Here is an 18,215-nt window from a genome sequence, read left to right as displayed (position 1 = left end):
TGTTCTCACATGCATTGACAATGCGTTGACACATGTTGTCAGGCGTTGTCGGTGGATCACGATAGTCAATATCCTTCAACTTTCCCCACAGAAAGAAATCTGGGGACGTCAGATCCAGTGAACGTGCTGGCCATGGTATGGTGCTTCAACGATCAATACACCAGTCATGAAATATGCTATTCAACACCGCTCCAACCGCACATGAGCTATGTGCCGGACATCCATCATGTTTGAAGTACATTGCCATTCTGTCATGCAGTGAAATATCTTGTAGTAACATCGGTAGAACATTACGTAGGAAATCAGCATACATTGCAACATTTAGATTGCCATCGATAAAATTGGGGCCAATTATCCTTCCTCCCATAATGCCGCATCATACATTAACCCACCAAGGTCGCCCAACAGTGCAAATTATGCCAGTTTATGTTACCGCTGTTAATGAATGACGCTTCGTCACTAAATAGAACACGTGCAAAAAATCTGTCATCCTCCCGTAATTTCTCTTAAGCCCAGTGGCAGAACTGTACACAACGTTCAAAGTCGTCACCATGCAATTCCTGGTGCATAGAAGTATGGTACGGGTGCAATTGATGTTGATGTAGCATTCTCAACACGGACGTTTTTGAGATTCCCGATTCTCGTGCAATTTGTCTGCTACTGATGTGCGGATTAGCTGCGACAGCAGCACCATCATTTGTTGCAGGTCATGGTTGACGTTTCACATGTGGCTGAACACTTCCTGTTTCCTTAAATAAAGTAACTATCCAGCGAACGGTCCAGACACTTGCATGATGTCGTCCAGGATACCGAGAAGCATACATAGCACACGCCCATTGGGCATTTTGATCACAATAGCCATACATCAACACGACATCGACCTTTTCCGAGATTGGTAAATGGTCTATTTTAACACGGGTAATGTATCACGAAGCAAATACCGTCCGCACTGGTGGAATGTTATGGCAGCGCCATCTAGCGGGCCAATCATAGCGCCATCTGGTTTCCCCTTTCAAGCTAGACGAGTTTCGTTCTTTGTAGTTTTTTCGTCTGATGCTTATTTCGTGAGGTATTTGGCCCAGTCATGATCAATGGACTACCCTGTATACAAGGGAGATGTACTTGAGGGCAAAATTATGGAAATAGAAAAGGACGTAGATGAAGATGAAATGGGCGATATGATACTGCATGAAGAATTTGACAGAGCACTGAAAGAGCTAATATGGAACAAGACCCCGGGAATAGACAAGGTTCCATTAGAACTACTGATAGCCTTGGGAGAGCCAGCCCTGACAGAACTCCTTCATCTGGTGAGCAAGATGTATGAGACAGGCGAAATACCATCAGACTTCAAGAAGAATATAATAATTCCAATCGCAAAGGAAGCGGGTGCTGACATGTGTGAAAATTACTGAACTATTCGTTTAATAAGTCACGGCTGTAAAATAGTAACAAGCATTCTTTACAGACGAATGGAAAAACTGGTAGAAGCCAAGATTGGGGAAGATCAGTGTGGATTCTGTAGAAATGTTGGAACGCGCGAGGCAATACTGACCCTATGACGTATCTTAGAAGACAGACTAAGAAAAGGCAAACCTACATTTAGAGCATTTGTAGACCGAGAGAAAGCTTTTGACAATGTTGACTGGAATACTCTCTTTCAAATGCTGAAGGTGGCAGGGGTAAAATACAGAGAGTGAAAACCTATTTACAATTTGACAGAAACTAGATGGCAGTTATAAGAATCAAGGGAGCAGTGATTGGGATGGGGTTGTGATCTATCTGTGATGTTATTCAATCTGTATATTGAACAAGTAGTAAAGGAAGCAAAAGAAAAATTTGGAGTAGGAATTTAAATCCATGGAGAAGAAATAAAAACTTCGAGGTTTGCCGACGACATCGCAAATCTATCAGAGACAGCAAAGGACCTGGAAGAGCAGCTGAATGGAATGGATAGTATCTTGAAAGGATATAAAACGAGCACCAAAAAAAGCAAAACGAGGATAATGGAATGTAGTCAAATTAAGTCAGGTGATGCTGAGGGAATTAGATTAGGAAATGAGGCACTTAAAGTGGTAAAGGAGTTTTGCTGTTTGGGGAGCAAAATAACTGATCATGGTTGAAGTAGAGAGGAAATAAAATGTAGACTGGCAATGGCAACGAAAGCGTTTCTGAAGAAGAGAAATTTGTTAACATCAAGCATAGATTTAAGCGTCAGGAAGTCGTTTCTGAAAGTATTTGTATGGAGTGTGGCCATGTATGGAAGTGAAACGTGGACGATAAATAGTTTGGACAAGAAGACAAGAAAAGAATAGAAGCTTTTGAAAGTGGTGCTACAGAAGAGTGCTGAAGATTAGATGGGTAGATCACATAACTAATGACGAGGTATTGAACAGAATTAGTGAGAAGAGGAATTTGTGGCACAAGTTGACAAGAAGAAGTGATCAGTTGGTAGGACACGTTCTGAGGCATCAAGGGATCACCAATTCAGTTTTGGAGGGCAGCGTGGAGGGTACAAATTGTAGAGGGAGATCAACAGATGAATACACTAAGCAGATTCAGAAGGATGTAGGTTGCAGTAGTTACTTGGAGATGATGAAGTTTGCACAGGTTAGAGTAGCATGGAGAGCTGCATCAAACCAGTTTCTGGACTGCAGACGATGACAACAACAGTTATTGACGTAGAGGTTCCAACAAACTATTGTTGAGGGCGTAGCAATGAAGTGTCTAATCATTAATGTGACAAAAACTATAATTTCGGTCTAGTGGAGGTAAGGAGGTCAAAGTTTCTGTAGGAATGTTCAAACAATTGGTATATGAACATGATATGAGTTTTTCACAATACTTTGGTGATGGTGACTGTATTGTAAAACTGGAATGTGTACACCATGTTCAAAAGGACAGGAAAAGGGTACGTAAACTGAAGTCCTTGTGGATGATATCGGAAGTTCACTGAGGCTTTTTGCGGATGACGCTGTGGTATATCGAGAGGTTGTAACACTGGAAAATTGTACTGAAATGCAGGAGGATCTGCAGCGAATTGACGTATGGTGCAGGGAATGGCAATTGAATCTCAATGTAGACAACTGTAATGTGCTGCGAATACATAGAAAGAAAGATCCCATATCATTTAGCTACAATATAGCAGGTCAGCAACTGGAAGCAGGTAATTCCATAAATTATCTGGGAGTACGCATTAGGAGTGATTTAAAATAGAATGATCATATAAAGTGGATCATCGGTAAAGCAGATGCCAGACAGATTCATTGGAAGAATCCTAAGGAAATGCAATCCGAAAACAAAGGAAGTAGGTTACAGTACGCTTGTTCGCCCACTGCTTGAATACTACTCAGCAGTGTGGGATCTGTACCAGATAGGGTTGATAGAAGAGATAGAGAAGATCCAACGAAGAGCAGCACGCTTCGTTACAGGATCATTTAGTAGTCACGAAAGCATTACAGAGATGATAGATAAACTCCAGTAGAAGACTCTGCAGGAGAGACGCTCAGTAGCTTGGTACGGGCTTTTGTTGAAGTTTCGAGAACATACCTTCACCGAGGAGTCAAGCAGTATATTTCTCCCTCCTACTTATATCTCACGAAGAGACCATGAGGATAAAATCAGAGAGATTAGAGCCCACACAGAGGCATACCGACAATCTTTCTTTCCACGAACAATACGAGACCGGAATAGAAGGGAGAACCGATAGAGGTACTCAAGGTACCCTCCGCCACACACTGTCAGGTGGCTTGCGGAGTATGGATGTAGATGTAGATGAAGTCACAAGTAAGTGGGCAAAAATTGAGTGACAACAAGTGACTTCGTGGGGATGGGTAACTTACAAACAGAGAAATAGATCGTTTGCAAAAATATTTGTTAATGCCCTGAGAAGTAATGTAAATGATCAAGAAGCTACGAGAGTTACAGTATGGTCTTCCTTGTCACATAAATCTTAAACACATGCAAAGCCTTAACATATGATATGCCTGAAAGAAATCTAATCTTGGTGTGGTTTTCAGTGGGCTGCTGTTGCTGGTGAAGGGTACAATCATTACCATTCACTTCCTTATGTTATCATTCCGACAATAAAACCTGTTTAAGGAACTGAGTAAAAAATGTTCAAATGTATGTGAAATCTTACGGGATTTAACTGCTAAGGTCATCAGTCCCTAAGCTTACACACTACTTAACCTAAATTATCCTGAGGAGGAACACACACACACACACACACACACACACACACACACACACACACACACACACACACACCCAAGGGAGGACTCGAACCTCCGCCGGGACCAGCCGCACAGTCCATGACTGCAGCGCCTTAGACCACTTGGCTAATCCCGCGCGGCAGGAACTGAGTAATGAGAAGTTGCTGAAGAAATGTCTTCACAATCGAAACTAGAACTTGAGCAAAAGTTCCAACAGCTTATGTTGGAATGCATGCCAAAATTGTGTTTTTTGAACTAAAAAACTATTGAGTCTTCTATACAGATCGAACTGCAGATGCTTCATCAAAGGAGGCAACAGCTTATTTAGGAACCATTTTCTCAAAAATGATACGAGATGCAAGACTAAGACTTGGCACAATTATTTTACACAGCCCACATTATATTTGACCCAACTTTTATATTTTTAAAGTTGGTACTCTAGATATTGTATGATGAATAGTGAAAAAAAAGACAAAAATGCAAAATTATTAAATAATTTCTTTATCAAACACAAAATATTTTAACTGCTGAACTATTATGTGCTAAATACATAATTTTTCCCGGATTTATCAAGAATATACCAAACAGATCACATGAAAACAGCATTTATGCATTTTCAGAAACTGGTACCTGAAACGGACTTTATTTTTATACTAAAAAATTAATATTTATTAACTAATTATTTTCTTCATTTTAAATTTGACAAACAAGAACCATGAAAATTTACACTGATGCCACTTAAAATATATACTATATGTAGTAAAATATTCATTGAATTGCACAGAGATCTTTAAGAGGTATAATGATTAATGTTCAGAACTGCAAGTGCAAGCTTGTGTATCCTACCCAGTTCCCTTAAGTTAAGCAAATACCATGTGAAAGTTATTGAGGTCATATGTGCCCTTACAATCTTTTTACAGAATCAAATTGAAGGAATCAGAGGAGAAGAGTGCTAAGCCCCACGAACGTATTTTGTGATACTGCATGTTACACGTTTGGTTAACTTCAATGACAAGAACACAAGTACAATAATACAATGCAATTTATACAGCCAATCCCTTGTTATCAGTATGTGGTGCTTTCGAAAACGCAACAGATAATTTGGCCAGCCTAATCCTTACTAAAATGACAGCTAGCACATTTCCCACTTGTCCCTCCAATTCTGCTATTTTTAATATTAAAAAATTTGCATGCATGAAATTACCTTTCTGCTCCTAATTTCTGACATTCCTTTGTAAATGCTTCAAGAGCGATCGGCATTATTTTGTCTATCGCATTCTTAAGCCTGAAACAGAAATCACATGAATATTTTAGTGATGCTGCAACACGGTTAAATTCTGTATGCTACAAGTGCATCCACCACCCATATATACAAATCATTCATTTCTTCATAAATATGTATGACATTTAGATTTTTTTTCAGCAAGATGTATTCTTTTCCATTGTACCAATATTAAGACTTCTCCCTGTTCTGTTTGCTTAAGAAGTATTTGAAGAATGAGCCCTTAAATGCCTCTGTGTGTTCTGTAATTTGGCTTGTCTTCGAAAGTCCTACGGAAGCAGTAAGTAGGTAGATGTAGTATTTTCCTCACTTAATACTGGTTCCCGCAACTATGTAAGAGACTCTCTTGGGATAGTTGGCACCAATCTTTAAGTGTCTGCAAGTTCAGATTTTTCAGCATTTCTGAATCACTATCTGGTGGATTAGAAAAAACCTGCACTATCCACATAACCGATACCTATATTTGGTACGTACCATACATGTTTGAGCAATTTTCTAAGATGGGTCAGTAAGCAATCTCCTCCGTAGACCATTGCATTTTCCCTGTAACCTACCAACACAACAAAGTTTCAGTTAATAAAACGTTCCAGGCTTGTGTCCCCATCTGCAGAGGACATTTTTCAAAGGGGTTCGTAGCTTCTTTGAATGTCCGATTCACACCCTGGCTTGATACTGAATACAGTAAAATTTCGCTTCCGTGTGCTTCCGCGCAGTGGCGGGTTTGTCACGTTTTGAATACACGTGCGCAATTGGCCATTGTTGACTGCCGCTGCCCACTGTTGCTATTACCGCATGGTGGAAGACTGGTACTCATCTTCTCCATCACTAGAACCCACATGTCATTCACTTTTACGCCCTCGTCATTCCTAGTGAAATTCCTAGGGTGTTTTAGAATCTCTATGGTCTCTGTATAGCCCTTCATGGAATCCACTTGTGACTGCCAGTACTTGAGTTCTATCAAAGTGAATGTGGTGGTGGTGGTGGTGGTGGTCTCATGGCTGCAAATCATGTTCCACAACAGCTAATCCCTCAGTCTCCCCTCTTCTGCAATTGCCCTTGTCCTCTTCTAGTCTTTTTTGGCTGTTCTTTTTTTGTACCCACGTTCTTTTTTTGTACCCACGTACACATCCACACCACTGCATAGAATGCTATACATTCCTGTTTTCTCCAGCAGTTGGGGAGCATCCTTGGCCAATTTTAGGTGATCTTGTATCTTCCGGGTGGGTTTGCAGATTACCACGACATTCTGTTTTTTCAAGATTTTTCCTATGTGGTCAGTAATGTCTTTAATGAGAGGCAGGAAAACTTTCCATTTGACTGGCGCTTGAGCATTGCTATGATTTCTATGTGATGGTCTTAGCAGTTTTCGTCTCAGTGAATGAATAACCATTCTTGAGCAATGCATTGGCGACACGTTTTAATTCTGTGTCAAGCAGCTGCGGTTCACAGATTTTCCTTGCTCTATATGCCAATATTTTTATGATGGCTCGCTTTTGTTGTGGGTGGCGGTTCGGATCCTGGTGTAGGTAACAGTCGTGTGCCCCAAACCACCACCCTCTTTCTTGAAAACTACCACATCAAGAAAACTTTTATCATCTGCCTGCCTCCTCCTCCATAGTAAACTGCACCTTCAGATTGATCCCACTGAGATGTTTGTGAAAATGACCCAGTTCCTCCTTGCCATGCCACCATAAAAATAAACTTATCATCCACGTACTGGAAATAAATACTCTGTTTCTTGTTCGCAGTTTCCAATGCCTCCTCCTTGAATTTTTCCATAAAGAAATTCGCTATAACTGAACATGTCTTCTTTAAGATAACAGCTATGACATGGCAACTTCTAAACATACCGTAGCTCAAAATACTAACATGCACAAACATGGGGCAGTGCCACCTACAGTACTGAAGGAGAAGATTGTGTAATGATGTAAACATAGATCCGAAGATGGCAACAGAGAATTGCCAAAACAAGTCATCTATATGAATAAATAATTTTAGCAGCCTTGCCAGTTGAAAATTTATTCAGTGTTCATAATAGTACGAATCGCCCCACGCTAATGATGTCAGAAGTGTAATGGCAACTGACTCTCAATGCAAGCAAATGTAATGTTGTGATAAATAATTCTGAAATATCACCAGTAGTAATAATACTTATGCACGCCACTGTATACCTCATAGGTTATATCTGGGTTCCACTTTGAATGACGATAGATTTTACAAAGAAATCTAACCTATATCAATTAAGTAGGTTTGTATATAAAAAAATTAAGAAATAATACATAAATACATAAAAATAAAGAAAAAGTATTAAAAATAGACAAGCTTTATTCATTTGTGCTCCTGATTTTGTATACTGTCTGCTTTTGGTTTTTTGTAATGTTTGGCACGTTCTGTTATAACTCTGTTATGTCAAAATAGTTAGTTTTGATGCTAACCAGTACATTTACATATTTTCATTTGTTGTGCTGTATGTGCACAGGTATTTTTGTTAATGCTGCAAATTGCGTTGTGTACGTTTTAAGGACTATTACTATTACCCTCCATTTTCTGTAATGTCTGTCGCGGTATACCTTGATGTACACTGTCACTTTTTGGTGATTTTTCTTTGGTAAAAGGTAATGTATGTTGCATAAATAGTCTGAAAGAACCATTACTGTATAATTACATGATAGTAGAACAATCACTGGAAGCGGTCACCTCCATAAAATATCTACGAGTATGTGCAGAGAGTGATCTGAAGTGGAAAGACCAGATGAAACTAACTGTAGGTAAGGCAGACGCATTGGAAGACTCATAAGGAATGTAATCCACCCAAAAAGAAGCCAGTTTACAAACTCTCCGCTGACCAATACTCTGATATTGCTTCAATACTTGTCAGTCTGGCATCTGTAACAGACAGGATAGATAGAGGAAATAGAGAAGATCAGCACATTTTATTACAGCTTCATTTTGTAAATGCAAATCTGTTATGGAGATGCTCAGCCAACTCCCGTGGCAGATACTGCAAGAGAGACATTCTGCCATCACAGAGTGTTTTACAGTTGAGAGTTCCAAGAGTGTTTGTCCCAAGAAATTTCAACAAATACATTCCTTGCTCCAATTTGTATCTTGTGAAAAGGTCACAAAGGTAAAATTTAGAGAGATACAGGCTCTCAAAGAGACTTAACAGCAATTGTTCTTTCCACAAACCATTTCAAACTGAAACAAGGAAAGGAGACTGGTTGGTGGCTGGTACACAACGTACACACTGAAACACTCCTTTAGATGGTTTGTCAAGTACAGATTTACAGTACTTCATTATAAATAACTGTATTATCTGGCAAAAGTCTCAGTTTACTAATAATATCGACTGCCAGATTATAAATATACAAAATGAATAGCATGGGTCCAAACTCACTTTCCTGAGGCACACCTGAAGTTATTTTTATATCTGTCACTGACTCTCCATTCAAGATAACATACTGTGTCTTTCCTTCCAAAGTATCCTTACTCTAGTCACAAATTTCACATGACACCTATATGATTGTGCCTCTGATAATAAGCATCAGTGTGGCACTGTCATATGGCTTTCAGAAGTAATAAGATACTGCAACTTCCTTTTTGCATTGCTCCCTGGTTTTCAAGGGATTCTGTATTGGATACTTAATTACGTTTGATGTCAGAAATTGTTATAACTGTACAATAGATGGATGTGTGATGCTGGATGATAGTTTTGTCAATCACTTCTGCTATCCTCCTTGTAGATGGGTGTGACCTGTGCTTTCTTCCAACTGTTGAGCACAGGTTCATCATCATCATCATCACTCCCCCCCCCCCCCCCCCCCTCTCCTTGCAGAATCTATGGTATACTGCAGTTAAAAAAGGGAATAACTCAGCTTCCAATTCTGAATAGATTCTGGTAAGGATTTCATCAGGTCCTGGGGCTTAGCAATTTTAGCTATTTCTCAATGCTGCTGTTGTAATATCTGTATCACTCACCTTCACAGTGGTGTGAGAACTGAACTGAGGCAATACTGCTGAATTTTCCCTTGTAAAAGAGCAGTTGAAAGTACAGTTTAGCATTTCTGCTTTTGCTTTGCTATCATCAATTTCAGTTCCTGCGTGATATATAAGTGTTGGTACTCTATCTTTTGTGCCATTGGCAGGCTTTACAAGTGACCTGTATTTCTCTGGATTTTGTGCGATGTCTTTCATACAGTTTATGCAAGGGCAGCTGTTGAAAGCTTTCCACATTGTTCCTGTCACAACAATGTGTGTGTCACTGAACATCTCTCCATATCACTATGCTTTGTTTCATACTTGTTATGTAGAAGTCACTTTTTTCTTCAAACATAATTTACCATGACTGTGTACCTGCCTGTTCCACCACTAGTACATAGGGTGAGGCCAGCTGAGTGCCCCTCAGTTTGTTCTCGCATATGTGCAGCCAGTATAGGCTATCCACCAGGTGGCACTACTGCACTCACTCTGCACATTCACTAGCCAATTTTCCACCCTTCCCCATGTGCGTTCAGTTGGTGTAGTATGGTCACTGGCCATAAACACTAAGGCCCGACTGCTTCCACATCAGACGTTTGCCCACCAGTGCATGTGGACACTTGACTGTCACTCAGCAGGCAGTAGAGCTGACACCCTCTGCTAAACACGATGGAGGTTATTGATTCACCATGCACTTGATAAATATGTCAAGTTAGTGTTCAGTCATGTATGAGACATAAATTGAAACTGAGAAAGCAGAAATGTTAAACTCTGTTTTCAAATGTTCCATTACAACAGAAAACCCAGAACTGATGCCCAATTGAATTCTTGTTCCACTGACAACGTGAGTGAAACAAATGTGTCACTCGCACTGAGAAAGAGCTGGAATTAACACTGAAAAAAGCTGCACGGCCCAGTGGAATCCCTATAAGATTCTATAGTGAATTTGTGGATGAGTTAGCCCGTCTTTTAACTATAATGTGCTGTACATCACTTGAATAGAAAACTGTGCTCAGTAGTTGGAAGAAAGTCCATGTCACATCAGTTAACAAGAATGGAAACAGAAGTGTTCCACAAAACTACTGTCCAAGATCCTTGACATCCACTTGTTATGGGCTCTTGAAACATCCCGAGTTCAAAGATAATGAGGTATCAAGAACAGAATGACGTCCTCCACATCAACCAGCATGGATTCCGAAAACATTGATCAATGCTTACAACCAAAAATATGATCGTATAAGGTATCAAGCGAAGTGACTGGACTGATGATGCAACAAGTTATTTTGGATTGGGAGTCAATGGCAGATGTGTTCCAGGGAAGTGTGTTGGGGTCCTTGCTGTTCATATTTCATATCAGTGACCTTTCAGGCAATATTAATTCACAGATGACACAGTTGTCTGTAATGAAATATCATCTAAAAAGCTCAGTAAGATTTCGAAGTTCTGCATAGTCTGACAAAAATGTAGTCATGCACTCCACAACGAAAAAAATGTAGTGCTCTGTAAAGTAATACTTTGTACAGATATGAAATGGTACAGTCCTATAGGCTGAGTGTAGGTAAAGCAGGTGGCTGAATTTCAGTTTATTGCTAGAATGAGACTGCTTGAACATCGCTCATGTGACCATCCTAGAACACTGCTGAAGTGTGTAGGGCCTCAACAAATAAAACTAGCTGCAACAAATAAGACTAACATGGGATATTGAATGTATACAGAGAAGGGCAGCATGAATTATCATAGGTTACTTTGACCTGCGGGAGACTGTTACAGAGACGCTGAAGAAATGGAACTATCTGGCCATAAACTATCCCAACAAAGTCTACTTACAAGTTTCAGGAACTGGCTACGAATATACAACCACCCCTACACATTGCCCCCATAAGGATTGTGAGAAGAAGATCAGGCTAATTACAGCATGCACAGAGGCGTTTAAACAGTCACACTTCTCGCACTCTATATGTGAATGGAATGGGAAGAAGCCTTAATAACTGGTACAGTGGAAAGTTTCCCCAGACATGCACTTCACACCAGTTCACCGAGTGTAGATGTAGGTGTATAGAGTTCCTCCCTTCTTTAACTGTTCTACTGAATATGCATCAGTTAACTATTTTTCTAAACTTGAACCAGTGCTAGATATTTTAATTTCCTCCTTGAGAAGTGACACTAACTGTTTGTTTATTTTACTGAATTTGTGAATCAAATAAGAGGGGTCTATTTGTTGCCATTAGTTGTAATATATTACCATCATGAATGAGCTCCCACACAATCTGTTCTAAGTTATTTTTAGTGAATGCCGATGTCATACACAAGGTCATTTATGTATATTGTGAATAGCAACGGTCCTATGACACTCCCCTGCGTCACACCTGAAATCACTCTCACTTCAGAAGACTTCTCTCCATTGAGAATGACATACTGCGTTTTGTTATCTAGGAACTCTTCAATCCAATCACACAATTGATCTGATAGTCCATATGCTCTTACTTTGTTCATTAAACGACTGTGGGGAACTGCATCGAACGCCTTGCGGAAGTCAAGAAACACAGCATCTACCTGGGAACCCGAGTCTATGGCCCTTTAAGTCTCGTGGACGAATAGCGCGAGCTGGGTTTCACACGACCGTCTTTTTCGAAACCCATGCTGATTCCTACAGAGTAGATTTCTAGTTGCCAGAAAAGTCATTATACTCGAACATAATATGTGTTCCAAAATTCTACAACTGATCGACGTTAGAGATATAGGTCTATAGTTCTGCACATCTGTTCAACGTTCCTTCTTGAAAACGGGGATGACCTGTGCCCTTTTCCAATCCTTTGGAACGCTACGCTCTTCTAGAGACCTACGGTACACCGCTGCAAGAAGGGGGGCAAGTTCCTTCGCGTACTCTGTGTAAAACTGAACTGGTATCCCATCAGGTCCAGCGGCCTTTCCTCTTTTGAGCGATTTTAATTGTTTCTCCATCCCTCTGTCGTCTATTTCGATAGCTACCATTTTGTCATCTGTGCGACAATCTATAGAAGGAACTACAGTGCAGTCTTCCTCTGTGAAACAGCTTTGTAAGAAGACATTTAGTATTTCGGCCTTTAGTCTGTCATCCTCTGTTTCAGTACCATTTTGGTCACAGAGTGTCTGGACATTTTGTTTTGATCCACCTACTACTTTGACATAAGACCAAAATTTCTTAGGATTTTCAGCCAAGTCAGTACATAGAACTTTACTTTTGAATTCATGGAACGCCTCTCGCATAGCCCTCCTGACACTACATTTCGCTTCGCGTAATTTTTGTTTGTCTGCAAGGCTTTGGCTATGTTTATGTTTGCTGTGAAGATGCCTTTGCTTCGGCTGCAGTTTTCTAACTCTGTTGTTGTACCACGGTGGCTCTTTTCCATCTCTTACGATCTTGCTTGGCACATACTCATCTATCGTATATTGTACGATGGTTTTGAACTTTGTCCACTGATCCTCAACACTATCTGTACTTGAGGCAAAACTTTTGTGTTGAGCCGTCAGGTACTCTGAAATCTGCTTTTTGTCACTTTTGCTAAACAGAAATATCTTCCTACCTTTTTTAATATTGCTATTTACGGCTGAAATCATTGATGCCGTAACTGCTTTATGATCGCTGATTCCCTGTTCTGCGTTAACTGTTTCAAATAGTTTGGGTCTGTTTGTCACCAGAAGGTCTAATATGTTATGAGATTTTAATGTTTTACCGGGTTCCTGATATTCACTGTATGCTCGTGAAACGGTCATATGGGAAAATCCCCACTTCATCGCTACCTCGGAGATGCATATCCCTTCGCTCATGTGCTGACTGTAACACCAAGTTCAAACTTGCTTAAATCTTGGTAACCTGCCATTGTAGCAGCAGTAACTGATCCAACAACTGTGCCAGACACTTGTTGTCTATAAAGACATTGCCGACCGCAGTGCCATATTCTGCCAGTTTATATATATCTGTATTTGAATGCGCATGCCTAAACCAGTTTCTTTGGCACTTCAGTGTATGTATGTTAAACAGCATAGGAATAGTTTACAAAATCATCATCTCCTCTACCAACACATTTCTTGAGTCACTCCTTATCCTCCAACGAATCTCCTGTCTATGAGTGTTCATAAAAGCAATTATGAATGTAAATGAATAATTCATATAATATGGCAATCTAAAAACGTACATATGATGTAAATAGTGAAGTGTAGTCAAAATCAGGCATTCCAGTACCTAATAATACATAATTTCCACATAAGAAATAAACAAAACATTAAACATGTACACCGTACCTTCTCAAAGGCAACTTCATTTTATCCTCTTCGGCTTGCAGTCGAAGTTTTTTTGCTCTTTTCATTAGAGTCTCTTTGGTACAAGGCAAGGATGTGGCCAAATGGCTATAAACCTGATGTCTAATATTGCAAGGAAGCTGCTGGCATTTGTACTCCAAGCTTTAACAAAGAAAGTCACTTACTTTAAAACTGTTATAATAAATTTTATGAAATAATAGCAACACAAGCTGAAGAAAAAGGCTCAGAAAAAGCAACAAATAATATCAGGTGATCATGACAGAAACTGGTAAAATGGGCATTTTAGGAAGAATATCATTCTGCCCATGAGTACTAATTTCAGTGTTGTGTGAGGTTCCGATCAGCCAATGGTCATCTTCAGGCAGAGGGCACATTTTCTAAGATATGATAAAAGGTTCCTGTTGCAATGGGAATGTTACATCACTGTTTATAGCCTGTGTATTTTGTCTGACGAACACTGGCTGGTTAAAACTGTTCATGGCATTATGAAATCCTCACGTGGCAGTGTTGAATCAAATACAAAGGGTAAAAGAACAAAAAGGGGCACTCCTAGCCAATGCATCAACAACATCATACATCATTTGTGTCGTAGTATAAACAGTAACTGTATAACTTATCTCCATGTCTAACCACAATCATCATTTAATAGATCTACATAGTCAATAAAATGGGTAAAAATGTCTGCTCTTTACAGCGGCAATTAGGCTACCAGCTTTCTTCATCAAGGGTTATCAGCTATAGTGACAGAAGTACTTTCCAATGGTCCTTCACAGGACCTAGTCAGTGACTTGCGAACATACATGAAACTACAACGTGTATTGTAAGAATAACATTTTCTCAGGTACTATTTTGTTGACCATCTGGCTTCAGGTATAACTCAGCCACATTCACAAGCTGTGACAAATTGCCTTTTGGCTTTTGTATTGAGATCTTCGGTTGACGGTTGTTTAATGATTTTGTGTAGCCGGCATTCCCACAAATCAACCCTGCATTGCTGATGTGGACTGGATTCAAGTTCGCAACCAGAGGTTGTATGTACAGCCCGTGCTAACATTCACAAGGGGCATTTTGCTGGCCATTTTTGCTGTAGCTCCTCCACTGTTACTTGCAATGGCTGTTTGTTGCAGCACAGGAATCTAGCCTATTTGTCTTGAGAACATCTCCTTTTTTCTTGAAACTTTTGTTTGTCTTGTGAATTTCAATGGCTTCCCTGAACAAACAGCCACAATATCCAGAATGTGCATGTTGGTGAATTTTGTTACATAACTGGTCTTGCACAACTCATGCTCTGACACAGTTGATTTCTCATTCCACCACAGACTTTTCCACTGTACATAGTATATGGTATGCTCCTAACATTGCATGAGGATTCCATTTGTCTTCCCCCCAATTGAGACGCACACTGATCTCAGTCAGTTGCACATAACCTTCAAGCTGTGTTTGCACACTATATGGCCGATTCTGTCCACCGCCCTGGAAATGTACAGGGTGGCACAAAAAGAATGTGGATTTGGCTATCATAGTATCAGTGGTGGGAATAGAATGGAAGGGTGGGTGACCTGTTGTGTTGTAGGTAAGAGCATCCAGTTTCAGTAGCAATGGCGCAATGGACCATACCTCATTACGTTTTTGCTGTTGGACATTTCTTCATATCAATACTTGATGGCAACACAATACAGCATTGGAGTACCTCTTTTCGCACAACTGCATGTCACAAAGCAGACATTGTCTGGTCATCCTTGCACGGTGTGAACGCAGGAAAATGTCGATAGAGTACAAGCCACGTTCTTCAAAATCCTCGACACTCCACAAGGAGCAATGCTACAACTCTGGGTTTGTCTCATCACTCACTGCAGTGCATCCTGAATGATGAGTTACATTGTCATCCTTACAAAATTATGATCGTGCAGAAGATTCACAGCCATGATTATGATGAACAGAAACAGTTTTGTTAGAGAATGCTTGATGTTCTAGCTACTGCTGCTGCTGCTGATTATAACGATGAGAGATGAAGTGCACTTTCACTTAGACAGTTACGTGAACAAACAAAACTGTCTGTATTGGGCAGCAGGCAACCCACAAGAAGTGTATCAAAAACCACTGCAAAGTGCAAAAGTGACACTGTGGTGCGAAGTGTTCAATGTGTTAATTACTGGGCCTCTCTCTTTTTAAGGAGGCATTATCAGTGTATGCCACATGTTATGTTGCAATACTACACAATTTCATGTGGTCACAACTGGACACTATAGGGATGAACATGGCAGACACAGGGCTCCAACAGGATGGAGCAACAGCCAAACGGCTAATGATTCCGTGGCAGTTGTTCGAGAAATGCTTCCCCAACACGTGATCTTCTGTTTCAGCGATGTCCACTGGCCAGCACACTCGGCAAACTTGTCATTTTGCGACTTCTTCTTATGGGGTTACCTAAAAAGTAAAGTGTACTGCAACAAACGTCATACACTCAATTACCCGAAAGTTCCAATAGATCAAGAAATTGCTGCTGTTTTACATGACATGTTGACAAAAGTGATGGCAATCTTCAAAGAAAGACTTAATGTGTATTCATGAAGAAGGCCGCTATCTGCCTGATGTTATATTTAAAAATTCATAAATCAGATGCATTACCAATTGTAGTGATGTGAGTACATTTTGTATGTGATCAAAACAGAGCCAATTATACACTACTCGCCATTAAAATTTCTACACCCCGAAGATGACATGCTACAGACGGGAAATTTAACCGACAGGAAGAAGATGCTGTGATATACAAATGATTAGCTTTTCAGAGCATTCACACAAGGTTGACGCCGGTGGTGACACCTACAACGTGCTGACATGAGGAAAGTTTCCTACCGATTTCTCATACACAAACAGCAGCTGACCAGCGTTGCCTGATGAAACGTTGTTGTGATGCCTCGTGTAAGGAGGAGATATACGTACCATCACGTTTCCGACTGATGAAGGTCGGATTGTAGCCTATCGCGATTGCGGTTTATCGTATCGCAACATTGCTGCTTGCATTGGTCGAGAGCCAATGACTGTTAGCACAATATTGAATCAGTGGATTCAGGAGGGGAATACGGAATGCCATGCTGGATCCCAACGGCCTCATATAACTAGCAGTCACGATGGCAGGCATCTTATCTGCATGGCTGTAACGGATCGTGCAGCCACGTCTCGATCCCTGAGTCAACAGACGGGGACGTTTGCAAGACAACAACCATCTGCACGAACAGTTCAACAACATTTGCAGCAGCATGGACTATCAGCTCGGAGACCATGGCTGCGGTTACCCTTGATGCTGCATCACAGATAGGAGCGCCTGTGATGGTGTACTCAACGACGAACCTGGGTGCACGAATGGCAAAACGTCATATTTTTGGATGAATCCAGGTTCTGTTTACAGCATCATGATGGCCACATCCGTGTTTGGCGACATCGGGGTGAACGCACATTGGAAGCGTGTATTAATCATCGCCATACTGGCGTATCACTGGGCGTGATGGTATGGGGTGTCATTGGTTACACGTCTCGCTCAGCTCTTGTTTGCATTGATGGCTCTTTGAACAGTGGACATTACATTTCAGATGTGTTATGACCCGTGGCTCTACCCTTCATTCGATCCCTGCGAAACCCTACATTTCAGCAGGATAATGCATGACCGCATGTTGCAGGTCCTGTACGGGCCTCTCTGGATATAGAAAATGTTCAACTGCTGCTCTGGCCAGCACATTCACCAGATCTCTCATCAACTGAAAACGTCTGGTCAATGGTGGCCGAGCAACTGGCTCATCACAATATGCCAGTCACTACTCTTGATGAGCTGTGGTATCATGTTGAAGCTACATGGGCAGCTGTACCTGTACACGCCATCCAAGCTCTGTTTGACTCAATGCCCAGGCGTATCAAGGCCGTTATTACGGCCAGAGGTGGTTGTTCTGGGTACTGATGTCTCAGGATCTATGCACACAAATTTTGTGAAAATGTAATCACATGTCAGTTCTAGTATAATATATTTGTCCAATGAACACCCGTTTATCATCTGCATTTCTTCTTGGTGCAGCAATTTTAATGGCCAGTGGTGTACTTGTTAGAAAGCCATGTATTCTTTTTGCTCCACCCTTTATTTGGTAGACTAGCTGCACACAACATTTCTTCTGCTGACACGTCACTTTGCCGGTTGGTAAGTTTCATGACACTAATTATAACAGGTGGAGTGCCTATTGTTCCTCAGGACATGTTCCAGGTGTTGCATTTTGCATTAAAGGTGCTGCTGCACACACATTTGTCTTGTGTGCATTACAAGCATATTGGTCATGCCTCTTTCCTGGCTCAGGTGACGATTTGAACGTTTGTGCAGGTATCAGTGAAACTGTGCTGGCGTTTGATACATGCTGTTGCCCAGCTCTCACTAGTCCTCATGATCAGTAAACTTAAAA

The 18,215-nt window shown here is 40.7% G+C and overlaps 1 protein-coding gene across 2 annotated transcripts in view; it reads right to left on the bottom strand.

Moving 5' to 3' along the window:
- LOC124804750 (ubinuclein-1) overlaps window positions 1-18,215 on the bottom strand; it is a 353,676-nt gene that overhangs the window by 137,125 nt on the left and 198,336 nt on the right. For both annotated transcript variants that reach the window (XM_047265054.1, XM_047265055.1), the window contains 2 exons: window positions 13,756-13,914; window positions 5,419-5,499 (listed from right to left, as the gene is read on the bottom strand). In XM_047265054.1, the coding sequence (XP_047121010.1) occupies window positions 5,419-5,499; window positions 13,756-13,914 (240 nt within the window). The remainder of the gene's footprint in view (window positions 1-5,418; window positions 5,500-13,755; window positions 13,915-18,215) is intronic.

This window comes from Schistocerca piceifrons, chromosome 7 (assembly GCF_021461385.2).
Source record: "Schistocerca piceifrons isolate TAMUIC-IGC-003096 chromosome 7, iqSchPice1.1, whole genome shotgun sequence".
NCBI lineage: Eukaryota > Metazoa > Arthropoda > Insecta > Orthoptera > Acrididae > Schistocerca > Schistocerca piceifrons.
Note: the sequence above shows the minus strand (reverse complement) of the source record. Positions and strands in the feature narration are given on the sequence as shown.